Below are 19672 nucleotides of genomic sequence, written 5' to 3' on the forward strand. Positions count from 1 at the left end.
AGTGGCAGCTCGTTCAGGAATGGAGCAAGTGACTGTATTTATGAGTGAATAACTGAACTATTATTTTAACCAATTAATTTAAAAAATGCAGATTTTTTTAAAATAAAGATGTGCAATGCTTCTGCTGTGGCTTTGTTTGAAATATACATTATTATATGAAATATACATTATTGTGTCTAAAATGTCATTTAATAATTTTGTTTACTGAATCCTCAGTTATTATGTATTCAATTATTTGACCCTGGTTTGTAAAGAACTATGCATAAGGCCTGAATACCGTAGAGTCAGCAAGTCATTCCATTGGTTTTTAATGGCCCCAATAAGCATATGTCAGATTACTTTAATTATCACTAGTCACCAAGACTAGGTAGGGGCCTTTTCAGACAGGCCAATTTTTTTAAAGTTTAACTTCAGCATGCTCTCTTGTCCTGTGAGACTTGACTCGTGAAAGAGTGATGAAGAAAATGGTTATCCAAGGATACAGGACCCATTTATAGAGTTCAGCTGCTTACAGCTTACCTGCTGCTTTACTGTTATAAAGATTTGGGCTTTATGAGTGTGTGTGATCTGTAATGGAGAGACTGAACTCCGGGGTCTCAATGCTGGCATGGTTTCTTGGTAAATGAAGATGATTATATATGTGAGAAATCTTTCTCGTTCATTAGTTCTTTTTCAACCCAGCAAGCTTGTACTCCCTAAAGTAACCCAGAAGGGATTGTATGTGAGAAAGAAAGGCTTGAAAGAACTATGCTTTGACACAGCATATAAATTATTCAGAGCCATAGTTTTCTGGGAGTTGAATGAATGAACAAATGAACAAATTAATGAATGAATGAACAGATGAGCAATTCTCAATTTAAAATGATATAATTACACAAAGCATAACTAAAAAACTATAATAATAATACAGCCTAATTTACTGTACATAATTAGACATACTGATTAACTAAATAGTCCACTACAAAAAATAACTTGAAAGCCACAGGGATTTCTGAATCCTGTTCATTGCTTTGATTATCAATGTAATCTATTAATTTAAAAGAATTGCCTAAATAAAGCCATTCACAATAAGGAATTAGTCTTTCCAAAGTTACTCATGGGCAAGAGAGGACCATTTAGGACAAACCAAATCACTAAAACGAATACGACTTTCCACTGATACAAATGAGAGAGTGGTGAGTTTAGGATGAACCTATTTGCTACTCAAGAGAAAAAAAGCTCTAATTCACATTACCTTGAGCTCCTCCTTAACAGATTTCAAGGGAGTCTCATTTTACAGGAGCTCCCGTACAGAACAATGCTACATATATTTCTAGGTACACCCAGCCACTTTCACAGGAACTGGCTGACTACCCTCTCAAGTTAAACAACAGTGGAAATTGGGAACTCATAGAGCAGCCTTGGCCAGAGGATTCTTAGTAGTATGCCGATGCTGATAAATCCACTTTGGCTCGATAGATTTGTTCTTGTCCAGGCTAAATTAGGTTGAATGCAGCTTGGGATGATGCCAACTTCCAGCCTACTCTAGTGCTAATGTTATCAGCCCAGATTTCCTTTGCTCTGTCACAAAACCAGACGTGCTTGCTCAGATACACGCTGCTCTCGCCCGATGAGAGTGCGTGCACTTAAAACGTGTTTCCTCTCACTTAAACTGCGTCCTGTGCACTCACAACTCTCTCTATGCTCATGTGCTAGATATTAATTATTTTTACCGCGTGCAGTGTGAACGCTCTGATCCATTAACATGGGATCGGAAAAAAGGCGCATCATGGACAGTGTGTGAACCTGGAGTTGGGTATATGCCCAGTCTGTTCTGTTCTCGCGCTAGGCGTGTTGCATTCTGATTGGATCGGATAGCATACTGCAGGAGGTCAGGGCCCTTGAAAATCGTGGTATAAAGTGATTTAGAAATCGTGCACGCTCAAATCGTGATTTTATGACGATTTCTATTGATTGCACAGCCCTAGAATGAACTGGCAATAAACCGAAAATAACTCGGGCTGGCACCGCTCAGCAAAACGGGAAAACCAGATCCAGGCACAGCTTGGCAGTGGGTAGACAGTCAGCGGAGCAAGCAGTCAGGAGGAAACATGTTGACAGCCATTTATGTTGACCTTGTTGACAGCCATTTATGCATGTTTGAATTTGTTGTTCTGTAGCATATGCAGCAAAAATATAAATTGGTGGTTTATTCTTAAATCAATCAGCGAGCTCGAATAGTGGAAACATAGTTACAGTTTAATATTTATTGTTTGATATTTAATTATATATATGAAATGATGTTATTATGCTATGACTTAGACATTTTTACATATATTAACAATATTATTATTTATTTTAATAGTAATTGGCAGCCCACCTGCAATACCACCGCGACCCACTAGGGGGCTGCGGCCCACCGGTTGAATACTACTGCTCATACTGTATATAAATAATTTACTTTAAATAAATGTAAATAAATTTTGTAGATGCTTTTATCCAAAGCAACTTAAAGTACATTCAGGCTAACATTTTTTACCTAACATAAAATATAAAGTATATAAAGCATGTTATATATTATTATATAAAGTATAATATTATACACTATTATATAATATAATATTGTATTGTATTATAGTTATTATATCCAAGTTGTCTGTCTGGAACCCAACATTAGATTAATGTCAATAAACGATCATTTACTAAAATTAAGAGCCATTCTATAAGGTGACATTTCAGCACTTGACAAACGGATAGTGACTCCTAAGTAGCACTTAAAACACGGCTACGTGCATTTTTGGGAAACGAACGTAAAACAATAACGAACGATTGCAAAATGACTCGTAGAAAGTGCTATTAAGCTCTAAGATCAATCATTATCAGAAACCCGGCCATGAACAGGGCTGGCCACACTTACAAGTTCTCTTAAACTGAAAAGAGAAAAAATACATGATTTGTAAGAAACAAGTTACAATTTGAGAGTTAAAAAATTATAGACATTTTATGAAAGAAATAATTTACCTGCTGAGAGTGTGTTGACAGTCTGTGTAGTTTGATAGCTGAACTCCCAAAAATCAGAAGGCCTTGAGAAAAATAAGAATCTTTTTTTTTAGAGTGTAGCCTTTGTTAGTAATACATAAATAATTATTTAAAAACTTTCTAACAATATGGATTATAAATTCAATGTCTCCGTTACTTACTTAGTGGAGAAGAGGAGTATCTTCAGCCAGAGCTGCTCACACTTACATGTTATCCAAAAACAACAGAAAAAAAACATGTGTGTTTGAAAACCAGAATTTTAAAGTTAAATTTGTATTTATGTTAAAGTACGAAATTGTTTACCTGATGAGAGTGTGTTGGCAGTCTGTGTAATGTTTGTTGGATCACTGAACTCCAGAAGCTCAATAATGAGGTGTTTTGACAGTTACAGATTTGAAGAGCAAAAGGGAACCTAAACCTAAACCTAAAATAAAATAAAGAAACCTAAACAAAGAACCATTTCAGTATTAAAAGGGTTATTTGGGATGCTATGGTTCTAAAGATATGGTTCTACATGTAAAGAACTTTTAAAGAACCATCTTTTTTTAGAGTGTATTCGCCACGGGAGTTTCACTCGTTCCTTCTTGTGAGTGTTTACATTCCTCCACAAGCATCATCTTATTCCGACCTACAGGCAGAAAACTGAAATCAGCTAAATCTGATTGTAAGGACTGTAAAATGATGGACTAATGAAGCAGATATGGATTTACAAGCTTGTTTTGATCTCACTGATTGGAATGTTTTTGAAGCTGCTACCACCGATTTGGACGACCTCATAGAGTCTGTAACATAATATATCAGTTTCTGTGGAGATATGTGCATTCCTACCAGGACTCATCTGACTTACAACAACGACAAACCATGGTTCACTGCAAAACCAAAGAAGGCCAAAGAAGATGCTGACAGGAAGGGGGACAAAGTCTTGTATAACCAGGCAAAATACACACTGGGAAAGGAGATCAGAGTTGCAAAGATAAATTATTCTGAAAAACTGAGGGCTCAGTTCATTTCCATTGACTCCGCATCAGTGTGGAAAGGTCTGAAGGAGATCACCAACCACAAGACACCATCCAACAGCCCATCAAATGCCCCACCATCATCCCCATCCCAAAGAAATCCAAAATCACTGGACTAAATGACTACAGGCCTGTGGCTCTAACGTCTTTGGTCATGTCAAGTCTTTTGAAAAACTGGTGCTGGCCCACCTGAAGGACATTACTGGACTCTTGCTGGATCCCCTTCAGTTTGACTACAGAGCAAGCAGGTCTTTGGACGATCCAGTAAACATGGGACTGCATCATGCTCTACAGCATCTAGACAAACCAGGGACTTATGTGAGGATCCTGTTTGTGAGTTGAGCAGCTGGCTGTCTGGTGCAGTCTTAACAACCTGGAGCTCAACACGCTCAAAACAGTGGAGATGATGGTGGACTTCAGGTGAAACCCCCCTGCTCCCCCCCGACTCGCCATCATGTACAGCACTGTGACTGCAGTGGAGTCATTCAGGTTGCTGGGCACCACTATCTCTCAGGACCTGAAATGGGACATTCTCATAGACTCCATTGTTAAAAAGGCCCAGCAGAGGCTGTGCTTCCTTCGCCAGCTGAGGAAGTTCTATAACTGTCTGGTTCAGCTCAGCTGCCAAATCTGACCTCACTGCTGAGCAAATCATTGGTACAACCCTCCCCACTCGCCAAGAACTGTACTCATCCAGAGTGAGCAAAAGGGCTGGCAAAATCATTCTGGACCCCTCACATCCAGGCCACTTGCTTTTTGAACTGTTGCCATCAGGTCGACCCTACAGAGCTCTGAGCACCAGAATGACCAGACACAGAAACAGTTTGTTCCCTCAGGCAACTCATCTCATGAACACTTGACAATAACTGTGGAACACATACTCATAGACTTATTTATCTAACACACACACTTAGTCTACACTACACTTAAAATTTGCACATAATCTAATTGTACATACAAAACTGTCTATTGGAATATATCTGCACATACAATTGTAAATTTGTATATTGTTATTCCTTTTTTATTTTTTTTATTTTTTTATCTGTGTTTTTGTTCTGACGCTGTCATTCTGTTGCACTGCGGAAGCTTCTGTCATGAAAACTAATTTATCATATGTGTAAACATACCTGGCAATAAAACTCATTCTAATAATAATACAATTGCCCATAAAATTGTATATAACAATACAATATCTAGGCATAGGATAATAAGTTATATAATCATTATGGATCTTTTCACAAAATACATACATTTGGGAAAATGAATGCAGTTCATTTTGCTAGTGTCAGGATACACAGTCTGTCGGACTGGGCTTGTGGATTCCTGTGAATGAATCATAGTGGCCTTCATATATTGAGCATATCAGAGCAATGGAGGAAATGGTAAAGTAGTAATTGTGGATCTGTGCCAGTAATCTTTCAGCATCTATTTTATGGTGACATACTTTTTTTTATGATTCATATTCTGTGATTGATTATAATTTATCCAAAGCTAAAGAAGAGTTCTTAAAATGTTGAAATATTGATAAAACTAACTGTCTGTGAAGATGATATTAATGAATTGCAGAGCCATATTATTGACTCATTTGAAAATATTTCGATCTGGTGTTCATAGGAATGTCTCTAATGTAGGTTTTGTTACACCACAGTTCAGTGCTAATTCTGAGAATTAAATGGAATTAATTGTTGGGTAATTAAAGGGCAATGTTTAATGTGAGTGATTTACTGAAAGCCTTTCATCTTCTGAAATCCTTGGTGGACTGGTGACCAAGCAGAAATAAGCAGCCAGACAGAACTCCATTTTTGTCATTTTGTATAGAGCCAAAAAATTTCTCAGAAATAAATCAATAGAGTGACAATTTTAAATTAAATACATTCAACACTTGATAATAACTTTAATTAGTAAATAATAAACAAACATTATATAATGCTTAACACATCATGAATGTATATATAGTCATATAGCTAGAAATATGAGATAATATGCTTAATTTCTTTTTACTAAGTTACTTACTTTATTACACATTACCTAATGATTAACAGATCATTATTTAATGTAAATCCATATTATTACAAATGTCATTAAACTTAAAAAAAAAATAAATGTTCAAATAATTTTGATAGATGGCTTGCAATGATTAAAAGCTTCATGAACAATACTGTAACAAACATCATATAAAGCTTAACGGATCATTAGTTAGTGTTTACAAATGACATTATACTTTCAACTCATACAATTATGCATTTTTTATAATATTATTCCAAAAATCATACAGTGATTAAAAGCTTATTTGTTAATTAATGAATGCTAACAAATGTCATTCAACTTCAGTTCATATATTATAATGCTCTTTTTAACATTTAAAAATATCAATTTAAAAATAAAAATAGCTTAAACTTAGCTTAATTAGTAATTTTGAAAACGTTAACATATTTATCAGCTCATAATCACAGTCAGTTAAGGTCACATATTTGGCCTCCGTTTGTTGCGTAGACTTCTAATTTTTACACATCTAAACAAATCATTTATTAATTATTTGTTCATGTTTTTGCAGTACCCAATCTAAAGTGGAAACTTTTTGTCAACTGCAAATGTTTATTAACATTTACTACTCATTAATACCTTTGTGAGCTGTCATCACAATGGCAAAAAGTGTCCCAAATTACTGGAATTCACAATATTTACACATTTTTATGAATGTGTAATTTATGAATAATTTGTTCATATTTTTGCAGTGCAAAATCTAAAGTGAAAACTTTAGCCTTGATTCTTCTCTCTACATGTAGAGCTTCACTGCACCACTAAAGTACAAATATAGTAAGGCTGGGGGGTATATAAACAGTTTAAGGTATATCAACATATTTCAGTTTCAAACAATATATATATATATATATAAGCAGAGACAATACTGTTTATAGCAATATAGTTTGATTTGAAAAATGAATCTAAAAACTGTGGAGAACAGTAAGTTGCTAAGGGAAAAGTGCATATGCAAGATATCTTAAACATGAGATTGCTTTATATTAAGCATTTCAAACTGACACATACGAATATAAACAAAGACTACCCTGTCAGATGTCTCATTTGGCCAGACAATGATTTATCTTTTCTGAATCATTAACATATTGGTGTCCAGGACACTGTGAGCCTGGAGACTGTAATTGCTGTTGAGATAGTTTTGTCTTTTGAAACAAAGTGGAGGCTTCAACCAGGAAACAGTATTTAATCTATTTAATGCCCTGTATTTTCATAGCCTTCAATTTGAACATTGTTTGGAAGACAACATTGGGCATGATGTGATGATATGTAAATCAAGTCAATTCAAGTCACCTTTATTTATATAGCGCTTTAAACAAAATACATTGCGTCAAAGCAACTGAACAACATTCATTAGGAAAACAGTGTGTCAATGATGCAAAATGATGGTTAAAGGCAGTTCACCATTGAATTCAGTGATGTCATCTCTGTTCAGTTAAATAGTGTCTGTGCATTTATTTGCAATCAAGTCAACGATATCGCTGTAGATGAAGTGACCCCAACTAAGCAAGCCAGAGGCGACAGCGGCAAGCAACCGAAACTCCATCGGTGACAGAATGGAGAAAAAAACCTTGGGAGAAACCAGGCTCAGTCGGGGGGCCAGTTCTCCTCCGACCAGATGAAACCAGTAGTTCAATTCCAGGCTGCAGCAAAGTCAGATTGTGCAGAAGAATCATCCGTTTCCTGTGGTCTTGTCCTGGTGGTCCTTTGAGACAGGGTCTTTACAGGGGATCTGTATCTGGGGCTCTAGTTGTCCTGGTCTCTGCTGTCTTTCAGGGCAGTAGAGGTCCTTTCTAGGTGCTGATCCACCATCTAGTCTGGATACGTACTGGACCCGGGTGACTGCAGTGACCTTCTGATCTGGATACAGACTGGATCTGGTGGCTACAGTGACCTCGGAATAAGAGAGAAACAGACAAATATTAGCGTAGATGCCATTCTTCTAATGATGTAGCAGGTACATAGGGTGTTATGTGAAGTGTTCCCGGTTCCGGTTTACCTAATTAATGCAGCCTAAAAATCCTTTAACAGATTTGGATATTAAAAGCATATTAGTATGTTATGTGTAAGCCAGGTTAAAGAGATGGGTCTTTAATCTAGATTTAAACTGCAAGAGTGTGTCTGCCTCCCGCACAATGTTAGGTAGGTTATTCCAGAGTTTAGGCGCCAAATAGGAAAAGGATCTGCCGCCCGCAGTTGATTTTGATATTCTAGGTATTATCAAATTGCCTGAGTTTTGAGAACGTAGCGGACGTAGAGGATTATAATGTAAAAGGAGCTCATTCAAATACTGAGGTGCTAAACCATTCAGGGCTTTATAAGTAATAAGCAATATCTTAAAATCTATACGATGTTTGATAGGGAGCCAGTGCAGTGTTGAAAGGACCGGGCTAATATGGTCATACTTCCTGGTTCTAGTAAGAATTCTTGCTGCTGCATTTTGGACTAGCTGTAGTTTGTTTACTAAGCGTGCAGAACAACCACCCAATAAAGCATTACAATAATCTAACCTTGAGGTCATAAATGCATGGATTAACATTTCTGCATTTGACATTGAGAGCATAGGCCGTAATTTAGATATATTTTTGAGATGGAAAAATGCAGTTTTACAAATGCTAGAAACGTGGCTTTCTAAGGAAAGATTGCGATCAAATAGCACACCTAGGTTCCTAACTGATGACGAAGAATTGACAGAGCAACCATCAAGTCTTAGACAGTGTTCTAGGTTATTACAAGCAGAGTTTTTAGGTCCTATAATTAACACCTCTGTTTTTTCAGAATTTAGCAGTAAGAAATTACTCGTCATCCAGTTTTTATATCGACTATGCATTCCATTAGTTTTTCAAATTGGTGTGTTTCACCGGGCCGTGAAGAAATATAGAGCGGAGTATCATCAGCATAACAGTGAAAGCGAACACCATGTTTCCTGATGATATCTCCCAAGGGTAACAAATAAAGCGTGAAGAGTAGCGGCCCTAGTACTGAACCTTGTGGTACTGCATACTGCACTTGTGATCGATATGATACATCTTCATTCACTGCTACGAACTGATGGCGGTCATATAAGTACAATTTAAACCATGCTAATGCACTTCCAAGTGTTTAAGTCTATGCAAAAGAATGTTGTGGTCAATTGTGTCAAACGCAGCACTAAGATCCAATAAAACTAATAGAGAAATACACCCACGATCAGATGATAAGAGCAGATCATTTGTAACTCTAAGGAGAGCAGTCTCAGTCCTATGATACAGTCTAAATCCTGACTGGAAATCCTCACATACACCATTTTTCTCTAAGAAGGAATATAATTGTGAGGATACCACCTTTTCTAGTATCTTGGACAGAAAAGGGAGATTCGAGATCGGTCTATAATTAACTAGTTCTTTCTACAAAACACCTGTTTTGTAGAGAAACATATATATTTTTTTAAAGTTACACATAGATTCATAAAGGACAAAAATGTCTGTCAAAATTTTTTTATAAAAATGTGAAACTTGGGAGTACAGACTTAAGTTTGATCTCATTTTAAATAAGACACTTGGCAGATTATTACTGAAGTAAAAAAAATATATATATATTAAACTAAAAGATAGAAAATCAAAGTCATAAATCTTAACAAGTTGTGTTCCAAATTTGAGGTTGATATCTCAAAAATTAGCTTTTAGTAAGATTAGTCTTAGAGTCACAAGATCCTTCAGAAATTATTCAGATAGTCTGATTTGCTGCTCAGTAACCATTTCAGATTAATTTAATGTTGATCACTACCCACCTTTAAACTGGTGAATATTAGGGTGAGATATGCCTAGTCATATTTTCTTGTCTTTTCACCACACTGGACATGATGGTTGCAAGCGACAGCTGATGTCAACTGGACACAACAAAGCAACATTGCAAATCCAGTTATCCGTTGTGTCAGAGCACTGGAGTTCATTAGAAAAAGAACGGGGAATTAGTTTACTGTCATAGATTTTTTTGCATGTCGCGTCGCATCTACGGCATCACTGATAGAACATAGCTTGGTCTTATTTGCTTTTGTCACGTTGCGCCGCTCGCTTCTGGTGTAGACACATTGTTTTGGTATTTGTAAATCTTAAGTATATTCATCATCTGCATTACGTAAATGGCACTGGTCCTTTCAAAAACTTGTAACTTGCATGCTTAGAACAGAACCGTGCATTATTTATTTATATTTCTACATGCCTCCCTGCAATACAACTCTGATTCTTCAATCACGCCATCTAGTGGTCTGTTATGGATACAGCCACAACTGCTATAACTGGTAATGGAGCGCTCAAGCGGGTACCGCAAGTCATGTTGAGGTCATTAAAATATGTCAGAATAATATTTTGCATTCAATTAAATACTTATCAGACAAGTGGCTGCATGATCAGTGGGATAATTACTCCGTGTAGTCTTTATCGCCCTGCAGAGGCTTCCTTTGCAAAATATACGAAGCCTTGTCGCCAGAGCCATAGCTGAAGTATGCGGGGCCCTGGTGCAGGTTATAACAATGGGCCCTATTTGAAACTGTGTAAACAGGCTAGTACAAATAAAGAAATAAAACAAAGGTACAAATTAAACAAGTTTTTTTTCATGTTTTTTCTCTTATTTGTTCAGGTACAGAAATTGGGTCAAATAGCATTGCATAGTCTTCACCAGGGGCGGACTGGGACCAAAAAAAGGCCCTGGACTTTCTGGCCCACAGCAGCCCACCACATCATAACGCATCCGCCCCTGTTTTAATGTCATTTATTAATTTAATGTTTAAGTCAGTGGTTTTCAACCTGTGTGTAAAAAAACAATAAAACCCATAATAAATTAAGCATTTGTTGCATCCAGTGGGGACATGATTACTGATTATAATGACTTATACTTATACTGACTTATATCGCACTGCGTATCACGCTGAGTAAACATAAAACCATGTCTGCATTTGTGATTGGAGAAATGACAAACAATAAGCCTACTCTACATTGCTCAAAACTCGCATTTGAATGATCAGTGGCAAATTCTTTAAATATTAAAAACGTACTTACAGTCTGTGAGTCAGAACAGCCAGCAGATCAGGAAACAGTATTTGGGTTAAACTGTTCTGGAACAGTGTTGTAAAAACAACTTAACCACTGATTTCTGGTTGTGTCCTCTTTTGGAAGGCACAAAGTTGATGTATTTCCTCAGTGACCAGCACGGATCAGCTATAGGCATGACATATCATCATAAGCGAATATCATTCACTTTTGGAAGGCCAAACAAAGTAGTTTCGTTTTCACAATGAAACACACAGCATTTCCACAACATGGCAGCGCGGCAACAATAACACAACAGCGAGAACAAAAGTTACGACTTCTTTCTTTGCATGAACATTTTGGCGGCATTATGCAAAACTCCCCACAACATGACATAGATGTGGGGGCATGTTAGAACGAGCCGTTTTAGGGGGGTGTGGTTGACTCTTAACTTTTATAAAGAATATCTCTTTGGTTTTGAGACTTTAGTCTTTGCAACTTTACAGATCTTCTTAATGCACCAAGAGCTTGTAACTCTAGCACTCCAAAGAGGAATATGTATATTTTTTAATCACATCATATGTCCCCTTTAAGTTATTTTGCTCCTTCTCGAGCTTGAAAGCTTTAAAATCACTTGAATGTTTAAACTGGCAAAGCTTAAAAACATGCAAATGATAAGCTTTCAATACAACGCACAGCAGCAAACCGATCAGGCAATCCATTGACTGTCCAGAGAGTTTTTCACACTAGCCCTGGGAACCCATTTAAAATCGCCGGGGCACCCCCGACAGCCATGGTCCCCTATAATCGTCCCCACCTTTCACCCCACTAGCTATGGCCCTGTTTGTTGCTCCCCCCTTATCATAGATTCGTGCCCCCCCAGTTTGGGAACCACTGCTGTAGAGGAACTTTTGAATTCAGCATGCAGTATGTGAAGCAGTTCATTTTGCTAGAGTCAGGATTTCATAAAGAGCTACTTTACGCATCATAGCATTTATGAATCATAGCCCTCCAGATGTTGAGCATATCAGAGCGACAGCTACATGTAAAACTGTTAAAGAAGTAATTGTGGATGGGTGCCAGGAAAAAAACCGTTTGAAGGGTCTTTGTTAAGTCCCCATATAAATGTGAGTTTTATATCAGTCATTCATCTTTCAGAATTTCTTCTATGGTGACACATATACTGTACCTATGACTCATATTCTGTCCAAAATTAGGGATTCATTATTTTTTATCTACAGCTGAGGTTTAGGTGTTATGTATTGATAAAAAAAATATTGATAACTTCACTAACCAGCTACATACACTCACCTAAAGTATTATTAGGAACACCATACTAATACTGTGTTTGACCCCTATTGCAAACTGTAGCTACTTATAGTGGAGATAAGTGGTACCTGGTGGGGTCTTCTGCTGTTGTAGCCCATCCGCCTCAAGGTTGTGCGTGTTGGGGCTTCACAAATGCTTTACTGCATACCTCGGTTGAAACGAGTGGTTATTTCAGTCAAAGTTGCTCTTCTATCAGCTTGAATCAGTCGGCCTATTCTTCTCTGACCTCTAGCATCAACAAAGCATTTTCGCCCACAGGACTGCCGCATACTGGATGTTTTTCCCTTTTCAAACCATTCTTTGTAAACCCTAGAAATGGTTGTGCATGAAAATCCCAGTAACTGAGCAGATTGTGAAATACTCAGACCGGCCCGTCTGGCACCAACAACCATGCCAGGCTCAAAATTGCTTAAATCACCTTTCTTTCCCATTCTGACATACAGTTTTGAGTTCAGGAGCTTGTCTTAACCAGGACCACACCCCTAAATGCATTGAAGCAACTGCCATGTGATTGGTTGATTAGATAATTGCATTAATGAGAAATTGAACAGGTGTTCCTAATAATCCTTTAGGTGAGTGTATGTTATCTTTATGTTACCTAGTAAGAAAGTAATTTGTAAGTTCATTTTAAGTGTACATTATGTAAAGTCTACAGATACTTTGTATTTGGTCTTCACTGCAACTGTAGTGGCTGTGGTTTGAAGTCTTTAAAATACAGACATATACATTTGGACAAGCCCGTTGGCATGAGGTTTGGGTGTGATTAACTCTTTGGAGACATTGTTTAAGAAATGTGTAGAAAAAAAAAAAGAATAATTAGTTGCCATAGTCGCTCATTGTTGCTCAGTCCTCGTTAGCTCCCATAGCAACTCATTGGTCCCTTTTGTTTTCCCTTGTATAAATAGCTCTTGTATTTCCCTTGTGCTTTTTCAGTTGTTGATAGCAATGGTTGCTGTTTTGCCCTGTTTAGTTTCTTAAGGTGGCAGAGAAATGCAAAATACATCACAAATATGAAAACAAATTAACAAATAAAAAAAAAGGCAGAAGTGTGTTAAATTGGGATTTTTATGTGTGGTGGAGAATGTGCATTTAAAGGGGAGAATATAATTACAAAACATAAAGAGTTGAACAGTCTGTTTATTAGGGAAATAAAACTGGAATTAAGTTTTATCCAACAGCATTAAGATACATGGTTCAAAAACAGCAGATGGGCTGATTGAAAATTCTAAATGATTCTCTTCCAGTAGGAGGTGCTTTTGAAACGGCAGTCATATAGCGACATTGCACTGCTTTCATAAACGCTACTTTATCAGGCATTATATTTAGGATAAAATTAAAATGGCATCTAAACATTTCTGAAGATTATATAAGCTTATGATTGCGATTCTACTTGGTGGATCACTATAGTCACATATGTCATGGTCAATAAAGTGATCTCATTTTCAGGTTTTTCTGAGTCATCCTTTCACATTGTTGCAAGGTTATTTAAATATCAATAAACAACTACTACCCTTACAATAATAATGTTAATTATAAAAACACTTGAGTATAGGCTAATGCAACACATTTAAAGTGTCATCTGAATTAATTATAGCACAAAAAGACAAAATCTATAAAGATTTCATTTAATTCAACATGTCATTCTAATATATAATTGTTCCTAATATTATCCTACATATACTGACTGTCATAACATTATTGGAACAGTGGTTCCAAAAGAACATTTAGTACAAATTATGACTGATTAACTTATTTGGGAGGATGAAAATCCTAGCCCCAAATTGTACCTTCAGCATCCTTATATGAGACTGTAATATAGTTTTTTTTCAGTGTACTTTCAGGATCAGCATATTTATTGATGTGTTGAAAAAAGTCTTTTGAATTGTCAAAAGCATGTTGAGAGCTGTAATTTTGAGTGCCTCCATCTCCTCAAAGAAACACTTTCTGAATAGTAGATTGAAATTACAGAGTAGAAAAGATTTCCACGAAATGAACAAACTGTGATTCTGAAAAGAAAAGATTGGACTGCTCTGGGATACATTTATATTATTCTCGTTCTCTCTTTTCAGATGACTTGATTCATGAAGCCTCTGGATTATTTCTGGATGCGGCCTCCTCACCCTCCTCAACCCATTTGTTTGGCAGCTTCCATATGACAGACAGGAATCCAGCTTCTTTAGTCCAGTCAGATTCCACAGGCTTGTCAAAGGGTAGCAGGGAACAACCTGAATTTTCCTCTATACTCACATTACTTTCCAGCACGGCACAAAAGCCTCCTGAACTCTTGTCAAAAGTTGTTGCAAGTTACAATGAAACACATCAATGGCCTTCAAATGTATCTTTGGAACATGTGGAGCCATCATCTGTGCTGGTCAGCAACCAGTCGTCCAGCTCAGGTTTGTTCCCAGCCTGGCTGTTATTTTTCACCATCTATTTCTATATCTTACAGCTCATTGTTTTCATACAGACTAGTCAATAATGGGTCAATTGTTCCTTAAACTCGGTAGTGTATTATGGAAATGTTGATTTAAATTGAATCAACAACATATTCAAGCAGGAGCAAAATATCTAAGTAAATAGGGTATGATTTAAAAATGAGCATCCCTCAAAAACAGAGAAAACATCTTTCACAAACATCTACATTTCTGTCTCTTATTAAGTGTAAATAGTGTATATAATTAGTTGTATTTATAGGCAGGGGTGCACATTAGTTGTCCCCAGGTCCGCATGCGCTACCAAAATAAAAAAATGCGCTATATAAATACGTTTTGACAGCGCATTTACATACCGACATGGTTGATAGCTGTTAATAAATAATTACCATTTTAGATCGACAGACTGTAAGATTTATTTGTAAACTGAAAAAAATCTAGGCTACCCCATGCTGTTTTCAGAGCACAATGCAAAACTGTAACATTAATACACTGACGCTCTTTAATCAGCAGCAGTGCTAAATCCAGAAGCGTGTATACTTACTTGCCGGCAACCCTCCAAAATAAAAGCCTGCTGATTTTAAGTTTGAAAATGATGAAAAAGCTTTTGTTTATTTATTTTTAGATGCTTTTATCTAAAGCGACTTTCGATTGGGGCATACATAAAGCGATTCTTCTTAAAGAGGCAAACAGAAAAGTAGTAGTAAATATTAGCATTATTTAGTTTATTTTATAATGTGCACCCGTTTATATGGGTTATTAGCAAAATTCTATAAAAAGGGCGCTATAGAAATGCCCTGGACCTCACCAAATTTTCTAAACCTGGCTACGGCTATTATAGTAGAGCCAAAAACACTTGCTTTACATCAGCTCTATACAATGTAAAATGCAGTTTGAATCCCATTGAACTTCTATGATGCCATTTATTTCCCGGTGATACATAACAGTCAACCAAAACCTTGATTTCCTTGAATTTTTGGGGGATGACAAATGGGATTCATGTGGTTGGAGAGTGGGGGATACAAAATGAAATGCCAAAGTAATTTCAAAATTTGATAAAATATTATTATCTTTTTTAATTTGTATAATGTGCACAGATGAATCATGCACAATAAGATCAAGAATGTGCAAGTTTCTATTTGAATCATTTTGTTTACAAATAATGAAGATATCATTTGTAACTTTTTTTTTCTTTGCCACATTCATTGATCAATCACAGTTTAAACTATTTTGCTTTGATGGTGACTTAAGTGAGGGAAATAACCTCCATCTATGAAACACAGGTGCTTCTCAATGAATTAGAATGTCATGAAAAAGCTAATTTATTTCAGTAATTCAACTCAAATTGTAAAACTTGTGTATTAAATTCAATGCACACAGACTGAAGTAGTTTAAGTGTTTGGTTCTTTTCATTGTGATAATTTTGGCTCACATTTTACAAAAACCCACCAAATCACAATCTCAACAAATTAGAATACTTTAGACCAATTAAAAAAAAAAAGAAATTAGTGAATTGTTGGCCTTCTGGAAAGTATGTTCATTTACTGTACATGCACTCAATACTTGGTAGGGGCTACTTTTGCTTTAATTACTACCTCAATTCAGCATGGCATGGTGGTGATCAGTTTGTGGCACTGCTGAGGTGGTATGGAAGCCCAGGTTTATTTGACAGTGGCCTTCAGCTTATCTGCATTTTTTGTCTCTTGTTTCTCATTTTCCTCTTGACAATACCTAATAGATACACTATGGGATTCTGGTCTGGTGAGTTTGCTGGCCAGTCTCACCAACACCAAGGTCATTTAACCAACTTCTGGTGCTTTTGGTTATGTGGGCAGGTACCAAATCCTGCTTGAAAAAGAAATCAGCATCTACAAATTCTGGTCAGCAGAAGGAAGCATGAAATGCTCCAAAATTTCTTGTTAAACGGGTGCAGTGACTGTGGTTTCCAAAAAACACGATCAACGCCAGCATATGTCATTGCACCCCAAATCATCACAGACTGTGGAAACTAAACACTGGACTTCAAGCAACTTGGGCTATGAGCTCCTCCACCCTTCCTCCAGACTGTAGGACCTTGGTTTCTAAATGAAATACGAAACTTGCTCTTATCTGCAAAGAGGACTTTGGACCACTGGGCAACAGTCCAGTTCCTTTTCAGGAACTCGAGTTGCGTCACGCGCTTTGGGGAACGTCCCTGACGAGACCGACTCTGAATATCGTGTGCAATCTTTCCAATGGAAGGGCGTGACGTCACGGGCGGGGTGACGTAGCGACCAGGAAGCTATAAAGGCACCTGCCACGCAGCTGGCTTCAGCTTCTAGTCCTTCAGCAAGCGCTCTGTGTGTGCATGTCTTTCTGTCTTGTCAGTCTTATTTATTGTCGTTTGTCACTATTAGCTCCTTTAAGTAGCTATAGTATGTCAGAGAGCAAAGCTAAGACTGGCATCTGAAGGGTGAATCCAGACCGCGTTCAGATTGTGTGTTCCTCCCTACTCAACAAAGCTAAACGTTAGAGGCGGGGATACACACGGTCTGTGGGTGGTCTGCCCGGGATCAAAGCGCGCTGCGTATGATTTCATGTGCGCTTCGATCCCGGAGGGCTCTCTTCGAGAAGTGAGCCTTCGCCAGCGTTCCTCGACTTCGCCAGGGTTGGAACGACGCTTCGCCAGCGTTCCAACCCTGCCAGAGTTTCAGGGTGCAGCGGCTTCCAGCGAGCACTGCTCTCAGTTATTTCCGCCCGTGAGCGTAGTGGAGCTGAGACGCTTGCCGCCCCTTCGGGGGCCTCTTACACCAGAGGTCAGTCTCGAGAGACTGATTCCCTTAGTACATTAGTTAGCAGCGTGGAAACTACTGCCAAATGTATCTCAATGGGTCCTGCACACAGTAGAAAAAGGCTATCGCATTCAGTTCGGCCATCCACCGCCGACATTCAACGGGGTTACACCGACAATAGTCGGCCCCCGGCAGGTTATGGTTATGGAACAAGAAGTGAATACCATATTAAGGAAAAAGGCCATCGAGGTGGTCCCTCCTCTAGACAGGGAGTCCGGGTTTGTCACAATAGATCTCAAAGACGCATACTTCCATATCCATCCTTCCACAACACATGAAGTTTCTGAGGTTTGCTTTCGGGGGCAAAGCCTACCAATATCGAGTACTTCCCTTCGGCCTTGCACTCTCACCCCGCACGTTCACGATATGTGTAGATGCGGCTCTGGTATCCCTCCGTATGCAGGGCATCGGCATTCTGAACTATATCGACGATTGGTTGATTTTAGCTCAATCAGAGCAAATGGCGGTTCGACATCGAGATGCCGTTCTCGCACATATGGGGGAGCTGGGTTTGAGACTAAACACCAAGAAGAGTGTACTTTCTCCAGTTCAGAGAACCACCTATCTAGGCGTAGTGTGGGATTCGACCACGATGCAGGCACGTCTGTCTCCTGCTCGGATCGAGTCGATCCTCACATCAGTCGAGAGAGTCAAAGAAGGCCAGTCACTCACTGTCAAACAGTTTCAGAGACTGTTAGGGCTTATGGCAGCTGTGTCCAACGTGATACCTTTTGGCCTCCTGCACATGAGACCCCTACAGTGGTGGCTCAAGACCAAGGGATTTTCCCCGAGGGGGAATCCATTATGAACTATCAAGGTCACGCGGCGATGCCTTCGTGCCTTAGACATGTGGAAGAAACCTTGGTTCTTGAATCAGGGCCCTGGGAGCTCTTGTTCGCCGTGTAACGCTAGCGACAGACGCGTCCCTCAACTGTTGGGGTCCGGTCATGAGTGGCCACCCTGCCCGCGGTCTGTGGAGCGGTCGCCATCTGACATGGCATACCAGTTGTCTAGAGATGCTAGCTGTGCATCGACCATTGAAATATTTCCTCCCAGACATGAGAGGTCACCATGTGTGGGTGCGCACCGACAACACATTGGCGATTTCTTATATCAGTCACCAGAGAGATCTGCATTCGCCTCCCTTGTACAAGCTGGCACACCAGATCCTTCTGTGGTCCCAGGACAAACTCCTCTCATTCAGAGCAGTGTACAGTATATTCCTGGGAGACTGACTGTGGGAGCAGATATACTGTTGAGACAGGGGCCTAGGCCCGGGGGGCTTCACCCCGAGGTGGTGAGGTAGATATGGAGAGTTTTTGGACCTCTTTGCGACTCAAGAGATATCGCAATGTCCCCTCTGTTTCTCTCTAGTTCATCCAGCTCCTCTGGGACTGGACGCTATGGTACAGACCAGGCTGAGGCTTCATCTGTATGCCTTTCCCCCTATCGCTCTGCTCCCGTGAGTTCTGGCGAGAGTACGCCGGGACGGGGTCCGTCTTCTATTACTATTAAGTTCCCTCTGTTACTCCACAACCCATAGTACTGCAGGCCTTCTGCCCTCCTCCCTTTTGGGAGCCAGATCAGGAGAAGCTAAACTGTATGTGTCCAGTTCGAGCGCTGGACGCATACGTCCACAGAGCTGCCATGTGGAGAAAATCTGACCAATTGCTTGTTTGCTACGGTCTTCCTAAAAAGGATTTTCCTGCATCTAAGCATACCCTTAGTCGTTGGATAGTCGAGGTTATCAACGTATCCTATGAGTCCTCTGGTCTTCCCCTTCCTTTGGGAGCCAAGGCTCACTCCACTTGGGGTATGGCTGCCTCTAAGGACTCTCTAGCAGGTGTGTCCCTCTTGGACATCTGCAACGCTGCAGGATGATCCACGCCCTCTACATTTGCCAGATTTTATGACCTTGATATGCGAGCCACTCCGGGCTCTTCTGTTCTCTCGTCTTAGTTGTGCTCTTCGGATACACACTAGGCAGGGATTTGGAAGTCTTG

The 19672-nt window shown here is 38.9% G+C and overlaps 1 protein-coding gene across 1 annotated transcript in view; it reads left to right on the forward strand.

Moving 5' to 3' along the window:
- The window catches only part of LOC132155957 (UPF0606 protein KIAA1549L-like), a 184398-nt gene that overhangs the window by 17898 nt on the left and 146828 nt on the right, over positions 1-19672 (forward strand). The window contains exon 2 of the mRNA XM_059564749.1: positions 14476-14802. Within this exon, the coding sequence (XP_059420732.1) occupies positions 14476-14802 (327 nt within the window). The remainder of the gene's footprint in view (positions 1-14475; positions 14803-19672) is intronic.

The sequence above is a fragment of the Carassius carassius genome, chromosome 13, assembly GCF_963082965.1.
Source record: "Carassius carassius chromosome 13, fCarCar2.1, whole genome shotgun sequence".
Classification (NCBI taxonomy): domain Eukaryota; kingdom Metazoa; phylum Chordata; class Actinopteri; order Cypriniformes; family Cyprinidae; genus Carassius; species Carassius carassius.